At 43.1% G+C, this 17,276-nt stretch overlaps 1 protein-coding gene across 2 annotated transcripts in view; it reads right to left on the reverse strand.

The window, feature by feature from the left end:
- Positions 1-17,042, reverse strand: part of TBC1D8 (TBC1 domain family member 8) — a 47,837-nt gene extending 30,795 nt beyond the window's left edge. The window contains exons 1-4 of one of the 2 annotated variants that reach the window (XM_048944994.1): positions 16,886-17,042; positions 6,071-6,181; positions 2,774-2,892; positions 551-779 (exon numbers count right to left, since the gene is read on the reverse strand). In XM_048944994.1, the coding sequence (XP_048800951.1) occupies positions 551-779; positions 2,774-2,892; positions 6,071-6,181; positions 16,886-17,012 (586 nt within the window). In that variant the 5' untranslated portion in view covers positions 17,013-17,042. Of the gene's footprint in view, positions 1-550; positions 780-2,773; positions 2,893-6,025; positions 6,182-16,885 lie in introns of both variants that reach the window. The other variant, XM_048944985.1, reaches the window with a different exon arrangement.
- Positions 17,043-17,276: the final 234 nt, after the last annotated feature.

Below are 17,276 nucleotides of genomic sequence, written 5' to 3' on the forward strand. Positions count from 1 at the left end.
ACGGCAGAAGAGGTCGATACTGCCTTGCTCCCTACAGCAGGATGGCGAGGACTCAGAGCAGCAGCAGTGTCACTGCTGTGCTTCCTGTTCTATTTTCAGCCTCGCAGCAGCCTCACGCACTCCTAGCACGGCGCTCTCTCCCCCAGGCAGCGCTTCCTTTCCTGCCTCACCGCCCGACCCTGCGCTCGGCAGTGCTGGCGGCGATGTGCTCCCATCAGCTCTCGGCTGTTTGCAGCACTAAAACCAGCTGTTGAAGCTGTAGGAGGTCTGGTACATTTTAAGCCTGCTTCACATGAAGGGAAAAAAAAAAAAGGACTGGAGAGTAACCGTGACTGCAAACTCGTGTTCTTATTTGTATTACCAGATTAATGCTAAAATACAAACACAAAGGAAGAAGTAAAACCCAAATTAAACAGGATCTTTCATCTGAGTAATAAAAATCTCAGGGAAGAATTACACTTTTCATAAAAATCCCAACTCTTTTTGCAGTTCAAAGCAGTTCTGTTTATCTCTCTCCACAGTGCTAGATTTCTTACATATTTACACTTACATTCTTTGCCCAGGAAGAAGGAATAAAAACAGAGATGATTGATACTCAAATAAAGCCAGCCTTGCCGAGGAACTTTTCCCTTCCAACAGCAACAAGAATAATAGGTGATCAGCTTCTCTGCTTCAGGAAAATTAAATCTGGACTCAAATTTCACCAGGGCTTCTCGGAACTTTTCAGGGTCTTCCTCCTGCTCAGCGAGCTTACTGCTCGTTTCCTCTGCAATCAGTGCCTGATTCAATAAGAAGATAACAGATGATAAACCTACAGTATTCGCATTCAAGCAAGTTACTACAAGCTTACCATCCAAATTTTAATAACACAACTCCTTCTGAAAGAAGAAATTCAAGCTGATTTGCCATTTTCACAAACGGATGCATTTCTGCAGTGGTTGCATCTCTCATACGCTCTGCATGCTTCCAGATCAAGACTCTCAGTTGTGGTTTTTCCTGGGATTTTGTTTGTGGGGTGTTCTGTGTTTTGGAGTTTTTTTTTGTGTTTTTGTTGTCATTGTTGTCGCCATTGTTCTATTTTGGTTTTGCCTGTTTTTCTTTTACTTTTTCAGTACATCTGGCAAAACCACCTACTTACAGTTCATGAACACTGGGTTCTGCTTCATACAGTGAAAAGATACAATAACAATTTCGTATGCTCATCAGTTCTGTTCTCCTACAAAGAAGCCATGCAGTAAGATGTCAGTAAGTTGTAACATGTTCTGAACTACTAAACATGTCATTTCAAGAACATCTCTGTGGATATAATTCAATGTTGAGAATTTTAACAGTGATGTTACAACGCATGAGTTAACCAGAGGACAAAGTCCAGCACCTGAGTTTAACATTAAGTAATGAAGCCTGAAGAATTTTAAATATTCCCCGTGCTAGGCAATCAGCTGCTACAACATTATCAACAGAGATTAATTTCATTTGAGCCTGTCAGTGCACTTAGATATGTGATCTGTGCCAGGAGAAGGCCTCCGCACCACGAACAGAAGCTGGCACAGCAAGTTTAAACTTTCAGCAAGGTACAGCACATCAAAACTGCTCTTTTAAAAAAGCAGAATAAATGCTAAGGTTTATGCAGTGATGGACTGTGCTTCCTTCCCCATTTCAGAAACCGCTGAGATCACAGCAGCAGGGCTGAAATTTGTCAGAAACATTACATTCCCACCAATTTTCCAGACCAAAACAGTGGATATGGGGGGGGGAGAGCATCATTCTTACTGATGAGAAGGCTGCAGTAGGATCTCAGTTACAGTGGCCCCCAGCAGACCTGCACCACTGCCAGCCCTTGGAGAGTGTGTTTTATTAGGAGAGCACAGGATGCCAAGCTTTCCAAGTTTCAGTGCACATGCCATTATTATTGTAAATCTGTTCTTCATCACCTAATTCCTCTATCCTTAAAATTCTACTTTTGCCCTTCTAAAAAGATGCCCATTCAGACATCCGGCAGCTAGCCAGAGGCGTCACTGCAGTCACTTGCCATGATGTTGACACCTTGCAAAGCCCAGGGTGATTTCCATGCCTTAGGAAGAGAGTCCAAGAGAGCAGCACGACAGCCTCACAGCTCCAGCTTGCTGGTCAGAGGCCAGCTCTGCACCAGAGGACAGCTGTCCCTGTGCACTGGAGACAACCTCACTGTCCACGTGGCAGCAGGTTCTGCCACTCTGACTGCTAATGCTTACTGGAAAAACAACTTTTCTCTAACCATCACACAGAAACTGGCCAAATGCCTGGCATCCTTTTGACTGTGTGACAGAAAAGATAGTTTTCATCTCGCATCAGATCAAGGTGAATTTGGTTTAGAAGTCGTGTCATGGGTAAGACCACCAGTGAGGAGCCTGCTCAGGCAGGAGGTTCTCCTGCTCCCCTTGGAGGCACAGTCAGCACTGCCAAGCCAATAGTGAGACTTAGCCAGAGGACCTAGGAGTCACTGCTCTACAAGAAACCACTACCTATAGAGTCATTGTGTGAAAATACAATGGCATAAACACTTTCTTGCTTCTTACAAGTCTGCATGGAAACAAATCAGTAAGACTACAGATATGCAGAAGTAAAATAATTGAACATGAGCAAGAAAAATTTGGCAGATTTGGTGATTAACTGCATTCAGAACGAACACAAGCTGGATCAGCACACTCAATTGAAAAACAGTATTAAAATGAACAAAGACAAATATGAATAACTTCCTGCAACCAATTGGACAAAAGTAAGACAGTTTCCCTACCTTTACTTTCCCCTTGACAAAACTAACAATATCTTCTTTATTGTCAAAAACAGACAAAGTATGGAGCAAGTTTTGTTCCAGCCACTCCCAGTGCTGATTTATCTCCTCGGCAGTGGCACCTAAAAAGGTAAAAAGTAATGAATTAAAATTCAACCTATAAAATAAAGTTGAAAGGAAGAAAAAACTGAAAGTAATAAAATGCATTATTACTGAAGTTCACTTTGAGAAACTGAACTTGCAACCTCAGAACTCTCAGTAGCAAACAGGACAGAAAGGTCTAATTTGTAGCAGTATACTTAGAGAAAAACAAAAAACTCATTGTTTTAGGAAAATAGTTTTAGTGCTTTTATCTTTATCTTCTCAAACATTCTCAGCCAGCAAATGCTGCGTTAAAAGTCAAAGCAGAAAAACCAGCAAAACCTCTTACTGGCCTGTTAGAAGACAGCTTATTTTGACACAGCATTCCATAAGCAGTCACTGTGAACCACGGTTATATGTCTTATTCCCAGAAGTCCCTGATTGTCCTTTCTCCCTTCGTATGCACATGCACACACACACACACACACTTGCCATACATGCATGCATACATGACATGGTCCTACTTGAAAAGTTGTTTGTAATAATTAAAGAACCTAAAAATGAAGGAGTTGGATTCAACAACACCTACAGGGTCTGCAAGAGCATCTTTTCAAGGTTGAGGGGAGAAAAATCAGTGAACAGAAAATTACTGAAAAATAAAGATTTTCAAATGTAATGTGTTCACTCCAAGTCCAGAAATAATATTTCAGTCATTACATTACCTATTTGTTTTGGCTCTTTCTGCTCGAAACTGAACTGCTTATCATTATGACAGGAGAGTTAGAGCAAGAGAGGTGACACAGAGGACAATTAAGAGAAAATATGGCCACTCCACTCTACTGGTCAGTGGTTAAATATTATATGTAAAAAGAGTGCAGCCAGTAGCTTTCCTTATGCCTTTCTTATGAAATAAAGGAGAAACGTAGTTTGATGTAAGAGACATACAAAGCATAGAGGAATATACTTATAAAATCAATCTCAGACAGAAAACTTGTTGTCTCAAAATTGTTTTTGCGTGCACCTCAGAAATGCATCACACTGCCTCACAACAACAACAAAAAAAGACAAATTGAGCTACGAATTTTCCACCCTCCTCTGCTCTGTTTTCCATAAAGAATGCCAACTGGCAGGAAAGTTTTCCAAGCTTTAAGTTCCTTCACAGGAAGATCTTGTGATGGAACTTCATAAATATCATTAATCAAGGTTAGATATCTAAAAAAAAAAAAAAAAGAAAGAAATCAAGAAAGAAGAGAAACTCAAATGGCCTTTTTGTAAGGAAAACAAATCGTGTCGATTGTTAAGGACACCAGAAACATGCTTCACTTATATGAAATGTGAAAAAATATTTCATTTATATTGAAATGGCTGCACAAAGACAATACTGAGTTTGCTCTCTATGCCTGGGCAACCAAAAAGTACCAACTGTATGGGAGGGCTGGTGAGCTGCCTCTTGGAAAACCAAAGATACCTCACTTAGCTGATCTCTGTGGTTCTCTTTTGCCCACAAGTCTTCTGAAGTATTACATGGATGAAGACAAGGCCTGAGGTCAGGCATTTTTTTTTCCCCTGTAGTGGTATAAGATGATTAGCCATCTGGACTGAAGCATCTCTGCCAGAACAGGCATGCTGGGCATGGATCAGACTTCCCAGCAGCCCTCAGAGATTTGCAAAAGTCTGTAACACAGATATGAGCCCTATGTATAAATTATAATTTCATCCTACAGCTCCTGGAGCACAGGACTGCCAAACATACAATTGGAAAATGTCATCTTAATTAACTGCCTAATGATATGATGGTTATCCCTAATGCAGTTACACTGGGAGACTGGAAGGAGCTGCTGGAGCTGTTCCTTGTCTTTGCTACATAGCAGGAACTTAATTTGACCTGCTGCTCCTTCCAAATCCAGTAACAAAACCCTGTTTGCACAGAGCAAACAGCCCAGCCAGGGCAGAGCTGGGAAACCAGTGACAGCCACTTCTGCGGCCCTGGGGAGAAAAAAGTCCCTTGAGGAGCTCCAGCTTTTTAAGAAAAGGGTCAGGTCGTGCTGTTCCTCCATCTGCTGTTGCCAAAGTCCATTCTCCCCACTCACTTCAGGGTTTCACAACAGAGATATTATTCAGAAACAGCTCCTGCTACCATGGTTCTTAATTTCCGTGCAGCTCTCACAGCGGTGTACGCGTCATGCCCTTATGGCATACAAAACAGATCCCTCTGCCTTCCACCTCATTACTGCAAATCTCATTTTCTCAGTGCTGAGTGTTCATTTAAGAAAGCAAAAGAGAATTTTAGAAAACAGTGATCAAATAAATTTATCTCAGCAAAATCCTTAACTGTTCCAACCAGACAAGCTTTTGAGTTGTAGTTGCTTTAATACAAAAAACTTGTGAATATGCAGATTGCCCCCTTCATGTGAAGGACTGCAATATCAAAAATCATCAACAACATGTCAATATTTACCTTGGCTAACTATTTCATGGCTTGTAAGAAACGGAAGCAAAACACGTGCTGTCAATTTCAATGCTAAGGTTTCAGAGAGTGGAGAAAAGATGAGAACTGCCCTGCAGACTGCTTAAGCAAGGACAGAATGAGTTTAAACCTGGCATTTAACATGCCCCAGTAAGGCTGCTGCAATTCACATCCGTATCAATTTCCTGAAGATGGGTTTGACTTTCAAAAGTTGCAGAAACGTTGTAAAATGGATTACTGCGCAGCTATTAGACATTCTCCCTGACAACTCTATTTATTACCTACTTCAGGTAGCATTTTCTAAGTGTCCAAGTTATATTTCATTATAATCAAGTGTTGTAAGATATTTCACAGGCAGTGAGCAAAAGACAAGACAGATGAAAGCTAAGACTACACAGTTTCTTTCTGTAAGCAACTGTGACTACCATACAAAAAGATATGCATATGAATTGAATTACAACACTTTGCAAGAGACAAAGAAAAATAATGGAAAACAACCTCACCTAAGCAAGCTTTCTATTGAAACGTTTCTCTATGTAACACTTTTTCCACAATCAATACCTGGGATTCTAACTGAAGGTTAATTAGATAGTTACATGAGCTGTAGCCAAGAGCTTCACACCTGCACACGACCAGCTGGGGTTACCTTGAGTTTCTTGGACATGCAGATGCTGAGCATGCTCAGATTTTTTTTGTATGTGACTCACCAATAGCTATGGCCCAGTAAACTTCTGATCCGTTCAATAACTCACCACATGCAATGGCAGAGTAAACCTGTGAGCCTGGGACTTGCAGTAAGATTCTGAAGGGAGCAACGCGCGCATTGGAATCCAGAACAGCATCCAGGGCACCCACCAAGCGACCTGCAATCATGCAAAGAGAAAAGTGGGAGAAAAGAACATTAGCACCAACCTTCACTGCCACCAGTTCTGAAGCCTGCAAGTCTTTCCACATCTAAAACCAGAAAACCAAAACAAAGAACATGACGGTAACAGTTCTGCCCACGTTTTAAGCTGCAACTCGCAGTTACTCAAAATGCAAGATGCAAACCAGATTAGACGATCAAACACATAAGAAGCATTTTGTGCTTCTGGTTCTGCCTCATGTATACGTATATCATCACAGAACTACGGTGAAGACCTGAGGGAGCCCAAAGAAATTACTGTTCCAGCCCACATTCTCAAAAGTGGATAAAAGAACCTGTGCCATAAATAGTCTTTGTCTAACCTGTTCTTCAAAACCTCCCACAACCAAGGTGTAACTGCCTCCCCAACAGACTGCTACCAATAGTGTCAGGATGTATTCTTGCAGTGAAAACAAACAAACAAAACAACCACCGCAAACTTAAACCTTCCTGCTGGAAATGAATCCTGCTCCCCAGAACACAAAGAGTAATTGGCCAAAGCTTTTGATGTTAATACTCGATAAACTCAAAAAGCATCAACATAATTTGCCACTGTTTCACAATTTCTCTTGTTCCAGACGAACCCCAGTTGACCCATCTCTTCCTTAGAGGTCACAGTTTTCAAACATTTCATTGCTCTCGAGCTAATCCTTAAGCATAACACTCAGAACCGGACACAGTGTTTGCTAATAGTCAGTTCTCAGCTGTATGAAGAGTGGAAAACCACCTCCTGTATTTTGCATACCCACAACTGTATCCAAATAAGCTGCAGCAGTATCCCATTCTAAATTGGCACTTGATTTAAATACAACTCAAAGCTACATTTTCCCTTTACATACTTAACTTTTCCAACCAAAACACTGTATTTGGAGTTGTATTTTTGCTCTTTTACCATCAATCCAAAACAAAACCAATTGTTCTCAGTCTCCAGAAGTTTTGCCAGTTCTTTATAACTGTATTCACCAATCCATCATGTAAGTGACTAATGGAAACAATCAAATGAGACCTACAAAGTCCTACTCTGAAGTACCACCTCACTTGGACAAAAAAAAACAAACAACACAGTTCAGCACAACCAAATAGCATTGCAGCAACTTTCTTGTCTGGGAGTTATAAGAATCCCACATGGAACACTGTCAAAAACCTTCCCAAAGCAAAAATAATTAGACCAACTACTTCCTTCTTGTGTTCACACACACCGGTCATGCCACCAAAACTAAGCAGAAGTTGGACACTGGTATGTTTTAAAACTACACTGTGAGAGATGTGAGAGACTATTCAGCTCCTCAGCTAAATACACATTAAGAGACAACAGCCATGTGTTTAAAATGGAGACCTGAATTTGAAGACTATTATATATTAATCAGAAAACGCAAAATGCCCTCTCAAAAAACAAAAGTAAAAAAAATCATCCAAGTATAAAAGGTAGCAACGTGTCCACACTCACAGAAAACACAGCATTAGCTTCAGTGTGCAGTCTTCAAAATAGCTGGATGAAAGCCAGTGAGACAGCATCAAACGATGCAGAGAACAATACTACGGTTTAACTTCCAAACTTCAAAAGACTTGAGACATCGCATGAAAGAAAAAGAAGAAACTTATGAAGGGCTGTGCGTGATTTCCCCTGGTGATAGATCTAGCAGAAGAATTTCTTTTTAATTTGACTGAGGTAACTGAAAAAGTCAACTAACAGCGCTATGAAAATCCCAAAAGAACACTTAACTAACATCTGATTGGTGAAGTAATTGTTTTCAGAAACTATGAAAAAAGCCATGCAAGTACACAAGGAGCTGCAAAACTGCACTTCTTAGTCTGCACAGAATTAATTCCTTTTTCTGTTCCTGAGAAACTGATGAGAAAAAACAATTCCTCTTCTCATTGCTTACTTCTGCTTACAATTTCCATCTTGCTTATCAACTATCACACACACAAAAGTTTCCTCCTTCAACTGAAAACCATACAAATTAAAAGTTTTGCTCCTGTCCCTGCTGTCTCAGCCACCATCTCTTCCCAATGCCCCTCAGCCTGAAGGGTTTTGTTGGGGAACAGTAAAGGGGAGCACTGCCCAAGTAGGGCAAGCAAGCTGGAACCTGAGTGTATAAGTGCCAAGACATGTCAAGGAGAGACTGATGGTCAGTGGGATGGAACTTCTAAGGATGCATTTTCTAGGGTGTAAAAGGACACAACGTTCATAAGTACATCCAAGCTGGATATGGTAATCTACTGGAAATTATACAATCTGCATGTCTCTGGTGCACACACTGATGTTAGGATGGAGTAGATCTTTCTCACAGGCAGCGGGGAAACCATTTATATCTCTAGGACAGTCAAAAATTAGAAGGATTCAGAAGAGACAACTGCTACACAGGCTTCCTTCCCAAAATTCCTTGTTAGTGGTATTTTGTTGTGGGTTTTTGTTTGTTTGTTTGTTACTCTGTGTGGGTCAAGACTTGTGGAAGAAACTTAAACTTGAAAGTACTGCTTTGCCCTTAACAAGCTGCTCCACCAACTCCTCATCAACTTTTTGACCTCCTAGGATGCAGAACTACTTCAGGGAAGCAGTTAATGTTGCATTGACTGCACAGACCGATTTGAAGGGTCTGCTATAGAGCACCCAGAGAACATCTTGGGGTATTCAAAACATACAAGGGCTCTTCAAACATAAAGAACACTGCCATGCTAGAATTCAGACACAAATCTCAGGTTTAATGTATGCTTCTAACAAATAGGAGAAGAGGACAGAAGCGGAAAAGGAAACATCTCCAATGAAATGAAATATTCTACCTCAATAAATCTGATCCCTTCTAGTGGAAAGTCCAACAGTGGGAACTTCTGCCTATACTTTTTTTTAGAAGCAAACCTATACATCAAAGTTCCCTATGGATCCCACACCATACACAGTAGCTTTCATTTCATCCCTACTTTTGAAACATCTAACTTTGTGCTTATTTTTCTGCCCTGATATTGGAAACTAGAATACCTCAAAGTAAGGCAAAAGTGCTATACTTCCACTTGCAAATCTATTTTATATGTGCATTATGGATACAATGCCACAAACACATTCAGGTATAAAAGTAGCAAGGAACCTGGGGATCCTTTCCCATTCTGCAACAGATAGGTAGTGTCTCTCTTCTACAGAGGTCAATCTATAACTAAATGGAATGTAAGCAGGATACTGTGAATCACACAATCAGATTTTACTATCTAAATAAGTTTCAGCTGAATGATGTGGAACAAAACTTTTGACCATTTCTTCAAAGGAAAAAGAAAAAAAAGCTAACTAAAGGTATTTTATAACCAACTGGTTCTCAAATGCACAAAAACACATTTATTCTTTAAAAACAAGTTTCCTTATACCCCCATAAAAAGATTAAAAGTTCCGTTACGAATTATCCTGTGTCATGCCCATAGCTTGCAATCTAGACAAAGAAACATGTTTACAGTAAGTTAATCTAACATCATTTTCTACTAAACATACCATATCTTCCAGACTAAAAAAACACAGGCTTATTTCCTGAATTGGTGTTAATTATCTACAAGATATTTTGAAAATTCACAGAATCACAGAATGTTTTGGGTTGGAAGGGATCTCACAGCCCACCCAGCCCCAACCCCTGCCATGAGCAGGGCTGCCCCCCACCAGCTCAGGCTGCCCAGGGCCCCATCCAACCTGGCCTTGAGCCTCCAGGGATGGGGTCCCACAGCTTCTCTGGGCAGCTGTGCCAGCACCTCACCAACATCAAAAACTCTTTTAAACCTCTGAGAAACTAGATAGTGGGTGATCAGAGCTGAACTCCAATTAAAAATTGGAACTAGCTTAAGAAATAATACCTATTACTTCCATCTTTTAGGACAATACTCAAGAGACAACCCAAGACACTAACAATTTTTCGTATGCTGCTCTGCTAGGTATAAAGACTCTCTCCATAGAACAATGAGAACGTCTCTGCTTACCTCCATCATAATTTAAAAGGCCCGAAGGAGATAATGAAAGGTCTTCATTGAATTGGAAACCAGCACAACTGGGCAGGTATGCAATAAGGCATGTTTTAAGGTTCCCTGTCAAACTGAACCCAACAGAGAACACGGGGAGAAGAACGCTATATCACCTGAACCCACATCTGTTTGCAGAGATGCTCAGCAAGAGGCCCCTGGGGACTGTGGGGACTAGCTTAGGACAGTTCAGAAAAGTGACTGGTGGCTATGCTTACCTATATTATGCCAGAGCTCTGTTTTAAGTGCCTAGTGTCCAGTGAATCAGGCTGCATCACCTTTGTTAGATACAAACACCGATGTTGGATTCAAGGATTTAAAAGCAGTGTGACAAGCTCTCTCTTCAGAACAAAGTGATAGAGCATGATGCATGTCTCTGAAAGTTCAGAGCTCCCTTTTACTGTTGCTTGCTATTTCTGTTCCCCAACAGATAGAGAGGCAGTATGAAAAACAAGCCTGGGCAGCAAAAGCTGCAGCTTGACAAAACACTTTAATCAATAGGAAAACGCTCTTACTGCAAAGTGGAAGTAGTCAACAGTGCAGGTTGGTTTTGAGCAAACACTGATTTGCAAGGAGAGTTAGCAGCCATAAGCACAGCTGCTCAAGCATTAGAATTTGGAGGAAAAAAAAAGAGCAAATCACACAATTTGGATTTTCATTAAAATAAAGTAGGAGCTGCACTACAGCAGGCACACTCGCTGGCTGGACAAGCAGGCTACCACTGTGTGGTGATTCAGATGGAAATCAGGAGTCCCCGTGTCCATCTGCCCACTCCAGCTGTAGCAGAAGGGTGGCTTTCTCCCTTGGGGCAAGACAAAGAGCAGAGGCACCCTGAGAACTACTCCAGCACATCTGCATCCTCATGTCCTGCACCTTGGCCAGATCAGCAGTCCATCCCCAGGAGGACGGAGACAGTGCAGGACACTGGCAATGAAGCTACTGCTTACCAGCAGTGGCTCCCAGCAGAACACCTGGGGGCTTCCTTCCATCTTTCTTAACATCTTAACAGGATTTTTCTACAAGTTCGAAGCATGGGTTGCTGCTTTCACTTTGATTTTTCTAAAATCTATGTTTTTGTTAGAGAAGCGCTGTCAGTTGCGAAGGCTACTAACAAACTTTGCTGTCTTAGCTTAACACCAGACACTGTCTTTGTTGAATTCTGCTGAATTATGTAAATAGGTTTTGACACAAAGCAGTACCCAGGAGTCAGTCTCTCCCAACAAGCTTCTTCTCACCCCCGAAAATAAAAGTTAACAGAACTTATTTGGGTAAGCATGCAAGAAAAAAAAGGTGAAGGAGAGCTCCTCCAAGAGCTGCACAAAGACAGTGTTTCCCTTGCAGCAATGAAGTCTCACAGATGCTTCGAGCGTTTATTAATCCAGGGAAGCTTAAGCACTCAAGTCCTTCAATTACTTCCAACTCGTGCTTTTCCAGATCAAACACCGTGACTTGGGTAGGTTTTCTTCTTCCTCTTTTTATTTATTTGTTTACTTTTTGAACTTGACACATAGAAACACAGGGTTTAAGTGCTGGTCCCCAGCCGGCGCTGGGTGAGCTTTGAGCTTGCCCTGGCTCCTGCACCAGGTGATATGGCCGCACTCACAGCACACCCTGCCTGTTCTCAAAGCCCCAAGGGCCACAGAACTGAAGGCCTAGCCTCTGGCATTGCAAAAAGTACACATGAAAACAGATTTCTGCCTGAAAACTGTTGGGAACAGGAACGCCCAAGCATATAGCCCTGTAAATTACTCAACACAGGCCACCGCTCTGGGCACCGTGATAAAAAACCACCCCTTGTGTTTCTGACAGATGCTGTAAATAAAGCTAAAGCAAACCAGGCAGTGTTACTTGAACTCCGCCACTAGGCACTCTCAATTACTTTCCTGTTGTCTTCTAGTCTGTTTGGCCTCCACAACTGAAAAATACAGAGTTACTGTGGCTGATGACTGGTTTGCAGCATTGCCTAGACTGGCGGGCTGAGCAAAGACAACCTGGAGCCCTCTCTCCGCAGACAAGTGCATTCTCACCTTTTATGCAAGGAGAATGAAACAGAGACACAAAAAGCAAACAAACAGAAGGAGCCAAGAGCAGCACGTGGATTTAGATGTGATTGCTGGGCTTGGTAGGGAGCAGTCACAACCTCTGTTGCCAGTGCCTGAGCCATGTGCTCTGCTGGGGAAAAGCCACATGAGCAGGAAAGTTCAAAGCATGCTACACAGAAACACGGGGAAAAAATGAAAGGGAAGAGGAAATCACTTGCCTGTCTGAATTCCAGCTGAGGGCAAGGCTAGATAAAATTTTGACAAGAGTTTAAGCTTTTGGTAAACTGTTTGCATTTCCTCTTCTCCTCATGCAAGATTTCCAAGAGCTCTTCCTTGAGAAAACAGAGCCATGAACACAGACTTGGACACTACCAAGTATCCTTCACTAACACTGTTTTCATGTCATCTTCCTCTCTTCCATCTATTGCATAAGGATTTTTTTTTTTTGGTAGTTAGAGCTCAAATTTAACTTTTATCTATCCAGTAACTTCCATTGGTATCACAGATATATTAATATTAGAAGGCAACTTTCCTTGATTCTGGTAGCCAAGCTATTTTGAGGTCTGTATCAGGATACACCCTTTAAAAAACTACTTATTCTGCCTTCAGGCTTTCAAAAGGTTAAAAAAAATAATAAAGGATATGCATTTGCATACACTATACTGAAAATCGAAGTCTCGACTGCATTTTTGACCCTCTCCTTCTAGAGTACAATAAGTAGAGGCAATCAATACAGGATTACTATCTTAGACACAGGAAACGTCAACTTCTGTGGTCTCCCTCTCTTTCTCTGAAATAGACTGCATCACAAGATTATTTATCCTGACCTTGGGAAAGAAACAGGGCTAATAAAAGCTGATTGCAGTACTATTCAGATTGGCAAGTACAAAAGAGCAGCAAATCACCTTTTGCTTTTCAATTACCCGAAAAAAAGGACACCAAATTTACCAACACTCACTTTGTTCTATGCATTGAAATTTCAGAATCCAGCCAAGGGGAACAGAAGGGACAGAGTTCTTCCCGTGTAACTAATCACAACTAGCAGGTGCTCTATGGACCAGTCTGAAAGCCATCACTCCGCAAGAACTTTATTTAAAAGAAAAAATTAAATCCTAAAGCGAGGACTTCAATACAACTGCTGCCAATAGCTCAAGCTGCTCCCACATTTACTTTTATTGAAAAAATAATAAGGTTCAGATTCATATACAGAAGATGTTTCTTTTTGCCAGTGTGTTATTTGACATCTAAGACTGTATAAAGTTTTATATAAGCTCAAGGAAAAATTCATTTATCTTTAAAATCTTCATCCTCTGAGAATTACAAAAGATTTAAGACCACATCCATCTTGGAAAGTGCCCTGAGATGAAAACAGTTGAATACTAGAAGAATATTAGGGAGAAATATCATAACTAAATAAAAACTCGAGTAAAAGAGGAACAAAATGTAATCTTTTATTTATCTACTTCAGGGAAGAAGCTGAAGAAGCAACTATCTCAAAAAGTAAAGACAAAAAGCTGCTTGAAACAGTTTACCGACTTCAGAGTTGATTTTAAAGTTTTACTTAACATTATAAAAGGTAAAATTCACAAGTGCTTAGAAGACTCCAGTGGTATTTATACACTAAAGCATGCAGTGTCAAGTACTGTGTAAACAAACTGCAAAATTAGCTGCTTGGGAAGAGTGAAAAGTTACTCTTAATCCAGTGCCCAGGACAAAAACATTCCTAGCAAGTCACAGAACGCACAGCTTTGCTGTCAAAATTCACAAAACTAATCTAATCAAAAAGGAAGTTATTCAAGGTATTAAAATTAGGTTAAATATTAGTTGTTAATTAAAAAGAAATTGTAATTCAGTTTCTAGGTATTTCTAAACGAGGTATTTCTAAACTTTACCAATTTCCCTCCTGAGTCTCTAATTCAGTCTTAGTCTCAAGTAGAGATGCAGGCTAACTGGCAAGTTAAACATTGACTCAAAAAGCATGGGAAGACAGAATTGCATTGATCAGGTCATGAACAGTTAAACGCTGTCTCCATCATTTTTTGTACCTACTGTTTGCAAATCCAGTGTACTCTCAATAATTGCCCTAGAAGATAAATCAAATTACAGTAGCAAATACAGTCTCTCTCTTACCAACATCTGCTCACAGTCCAACTGAAACACAGTGCCCAAAGAAAGTAAGGCGGGTATGGAAGGAAAGCACTTTCCTTTGATAGATGTTCTCTAATTCATCCTTGAGGAATTAAATCCATGTAAAATACCCCCTCCAGCTGCGCTAACTTACTCTTACATAATGGATAAAATGCCCTCGTAAGGAAACAAAAGCGTCCTAGAAGAAAAAAAAAAAAACATGCAAGAATGAGAACAGGGCAATAAAACAGATGTTCTCTCATAGATTCAGGGAAAACACCACGTTGCAGCAGCAACCACAAGGGCAGCTCAGCTGTTGCACGATCCTGACACCACTGTTCCACTCTGCTCAAAGCTAATTATGCTGGGTGGTCCACTGCACCATCTGCACACTCTGCTTATGAAATCTAGCCTCCTTGGTTTTGTTGGCTGCTTTTTTTTTTTTTCCTTCTTGATCCCCAGATGGTTTCTAACACAGCCTGAGCACGTGCAGCCTCAGGGCAGGAGCTGAGAGACTTCCTTGGACAGCCACCTTTGTTCATGAAATGTGCAGGGCCTTCACCTCTTTCCAGCCTCTATCCTTCTGTCAAATTTAGTTCCCATTGGCCAAGGCTCAAGCTAATAGGTTGGATGTCAGGGGGAAGTTCTTCTCTATGAGAGTGGTGAGGTGCTGGCACAGCTGCTCAGAGAGGTTGTGGATGCCCCATCCCTGGAGGTGTTCAAGGCCAGACTGGATGGGGCTTTGGGCAACCTGGTCTAGCATTAAATGTGGAGGCTGGCTGCACTGCCAGCAGCTAGAGGGTTAGAGCTTGATGATTCTTGGGGTCCCTTCCAATCCAAGCCATTCTATGATTTTATGATATTAAAGGGAAAAGAAAACAGATATGGACAATGTTCCCACTTAAGTCTTGTTTCGCCAGCAAAATAAACTAATTCTTCTAACTCAGTGCTGACAAGCTGTAGAACCATTATTCTGAAATACAGTAAAACTTTTCTAACCTTTGCATCTGTCAGTTCGGAAAATGCAGGTACCAATAACGCCTCCATAAAACAAGAATTGTGATGCAGCTTTTGCACCAAAAGGAAACAAATGTACCAGCCAACCCAAACTGTTTCTCCACACAGGTCTCCATTTTGAATGTAACCAATCAAAATTTAGGGGAAAAAAATTAGGGGAAAAAAAAGTATCTACCTTTAGCTATCCTTAATGCTCTCCCACACTTGATATGGGACTCTAATTTCCAATCCCTTTTATATACAGATATATTTCAAAACCGTTTATGAGAGTCAGAATTCACAGTACCCTTAGCCAATGTTTTCTAAGACAGGAGTGGCTCGGCTTTGCCAGCCAAAAGGTCTGTGCAAGCCCGTGCACCCTCGGTTCAGAAAATGATTCACCTGAAACGTAACCAGATAGAGAAGCATTTTGTTTTCTTTTAAGTTTGCAAATCTCTGCCACGGAGAGCTCGGGGCACGAGGAGTAGTATTTGTGGCTCCCAACCTCATGATTGCGCTGGACTCGAATCAAGCAGCTGTAAAAGGTTATTTTTAACTCTGAAAATTAATCCACACAGCCCTCATGGTCACAAAAGAGCAGCCTGCAGCTTCCTCACGGGGGGCAGGGGAAAACCTGGGGAAAGGCTTTTGTCTCACTGCCAGAGAAAGCCACTGAGTTACCAATGCTTGCGTTTCATTCACCGGTGCCTGCACTTCAACCTGATACAGCACCTCCAGTTCGGAGGGCTGCAGCCCTGCCCACGGCTGCGGTTGGAACTGGATGGGCTTTGAGGACCTTTCCAACCCAAACCATTCCGTGATCCTGTGATGACTAACGCAACGGGAGCCCAGCCAACGACAGGTTGGGGGCTTCGTCGTGAATCCGCCGCTAGGACACAAACTTCGGGAGGAAAACACGCACAAAGCAGCACTACCTACTGGCGTGGGTCGACAGTTCAAGAGCAGAAGGTTGCGATAACACAGACCTAATAACGCAGACCTGGAAAACACTGTGAGAAAACCTGATCGTTCTCCCAAACACACCAACCACCTTTGCAAACGGCGATGCTTAAAAAGTAGAGAACAAGCTTCACATCTGCTTTTAAGCCCCGCTGCCGGGAGAGCGCAGCCTCCCCCAGGCGTTTCGGTGTGAGCTCTGCTGCTCGGCTCTTCGCTCCGACTTCGCCCGAGCTCCGCGCACCGCCGCCCGCGGCCACACGCCGCGCCGGGTCCGCTCCCTCGCACGGACCCCGCCGTCAGCCCTCGCTCCCCGCCACTAAGCACGGCCCCGCTCCGGAGAGAAGGGAAAGCGAGAAGAAAGTGCAGCACCGAGCTGAACCCCGAACCGCCGGCGGGCAGCTCCCGGTCACGGGTTGCCGGGAAAGCCGCCTCCGGCCCGAGACTCTCCCCGCGCCTCCCGAACAAAGCGGCCGCTCTGCCCGCCCGCAGCCCGGCTCCCCGCGCACTGCCGCCAGCGGGCCCTGCCGAGCCCCGCGCCCAGGTACCGGTGAAGCGCCCGCCGCCGTCGCCGTGCCCCCGCCGCCGCTGCAGGACGAAGTAGCCGCTGCTCTTCTGGGTGACCCAGAGCTTGAGGGCGTTCTTCAGTAGCACCTCCTCGGGCTTCAGCCACATCTCGCCCTGCCCGCCGCCCCCCGCGGTCCCCCGCCGCCCGCTCACATCGCCTCCCTCCGAGCGGGCCCGGCCGCCGGGAGGGGCGGGGGGCGGAGCGCGGGCGGGGGCCGGCCTCCTGCTGCCGCGGGCTGAGTGCGGGGCGGGGGCAAGGTCCCATCCTCGGCTGTGGGTCGTGGGTGAGGAGCTTGGGGAGGTCGGGGTGCTGCTGCGGGAGCCTCGGTTTTCCGCGCTGTGCGCTTCCTGGAGTCCGGGGGTGGCCGTGCG

This window comes from Lagopus muta, chromosome 1 (assembly GCF_023343835.1).
Source record: "Lagopus muta isolate bLagMut1 chromosome 1, bLagMut1 primary, whole genome shotgun sequence".
Taxonomy (NCBI): domain Eukaryota; kingdom Metazoa; phylum Chordata; class Aves; order Galliformes; family Phasianidae; genus Lagopus; species Lagopus muta.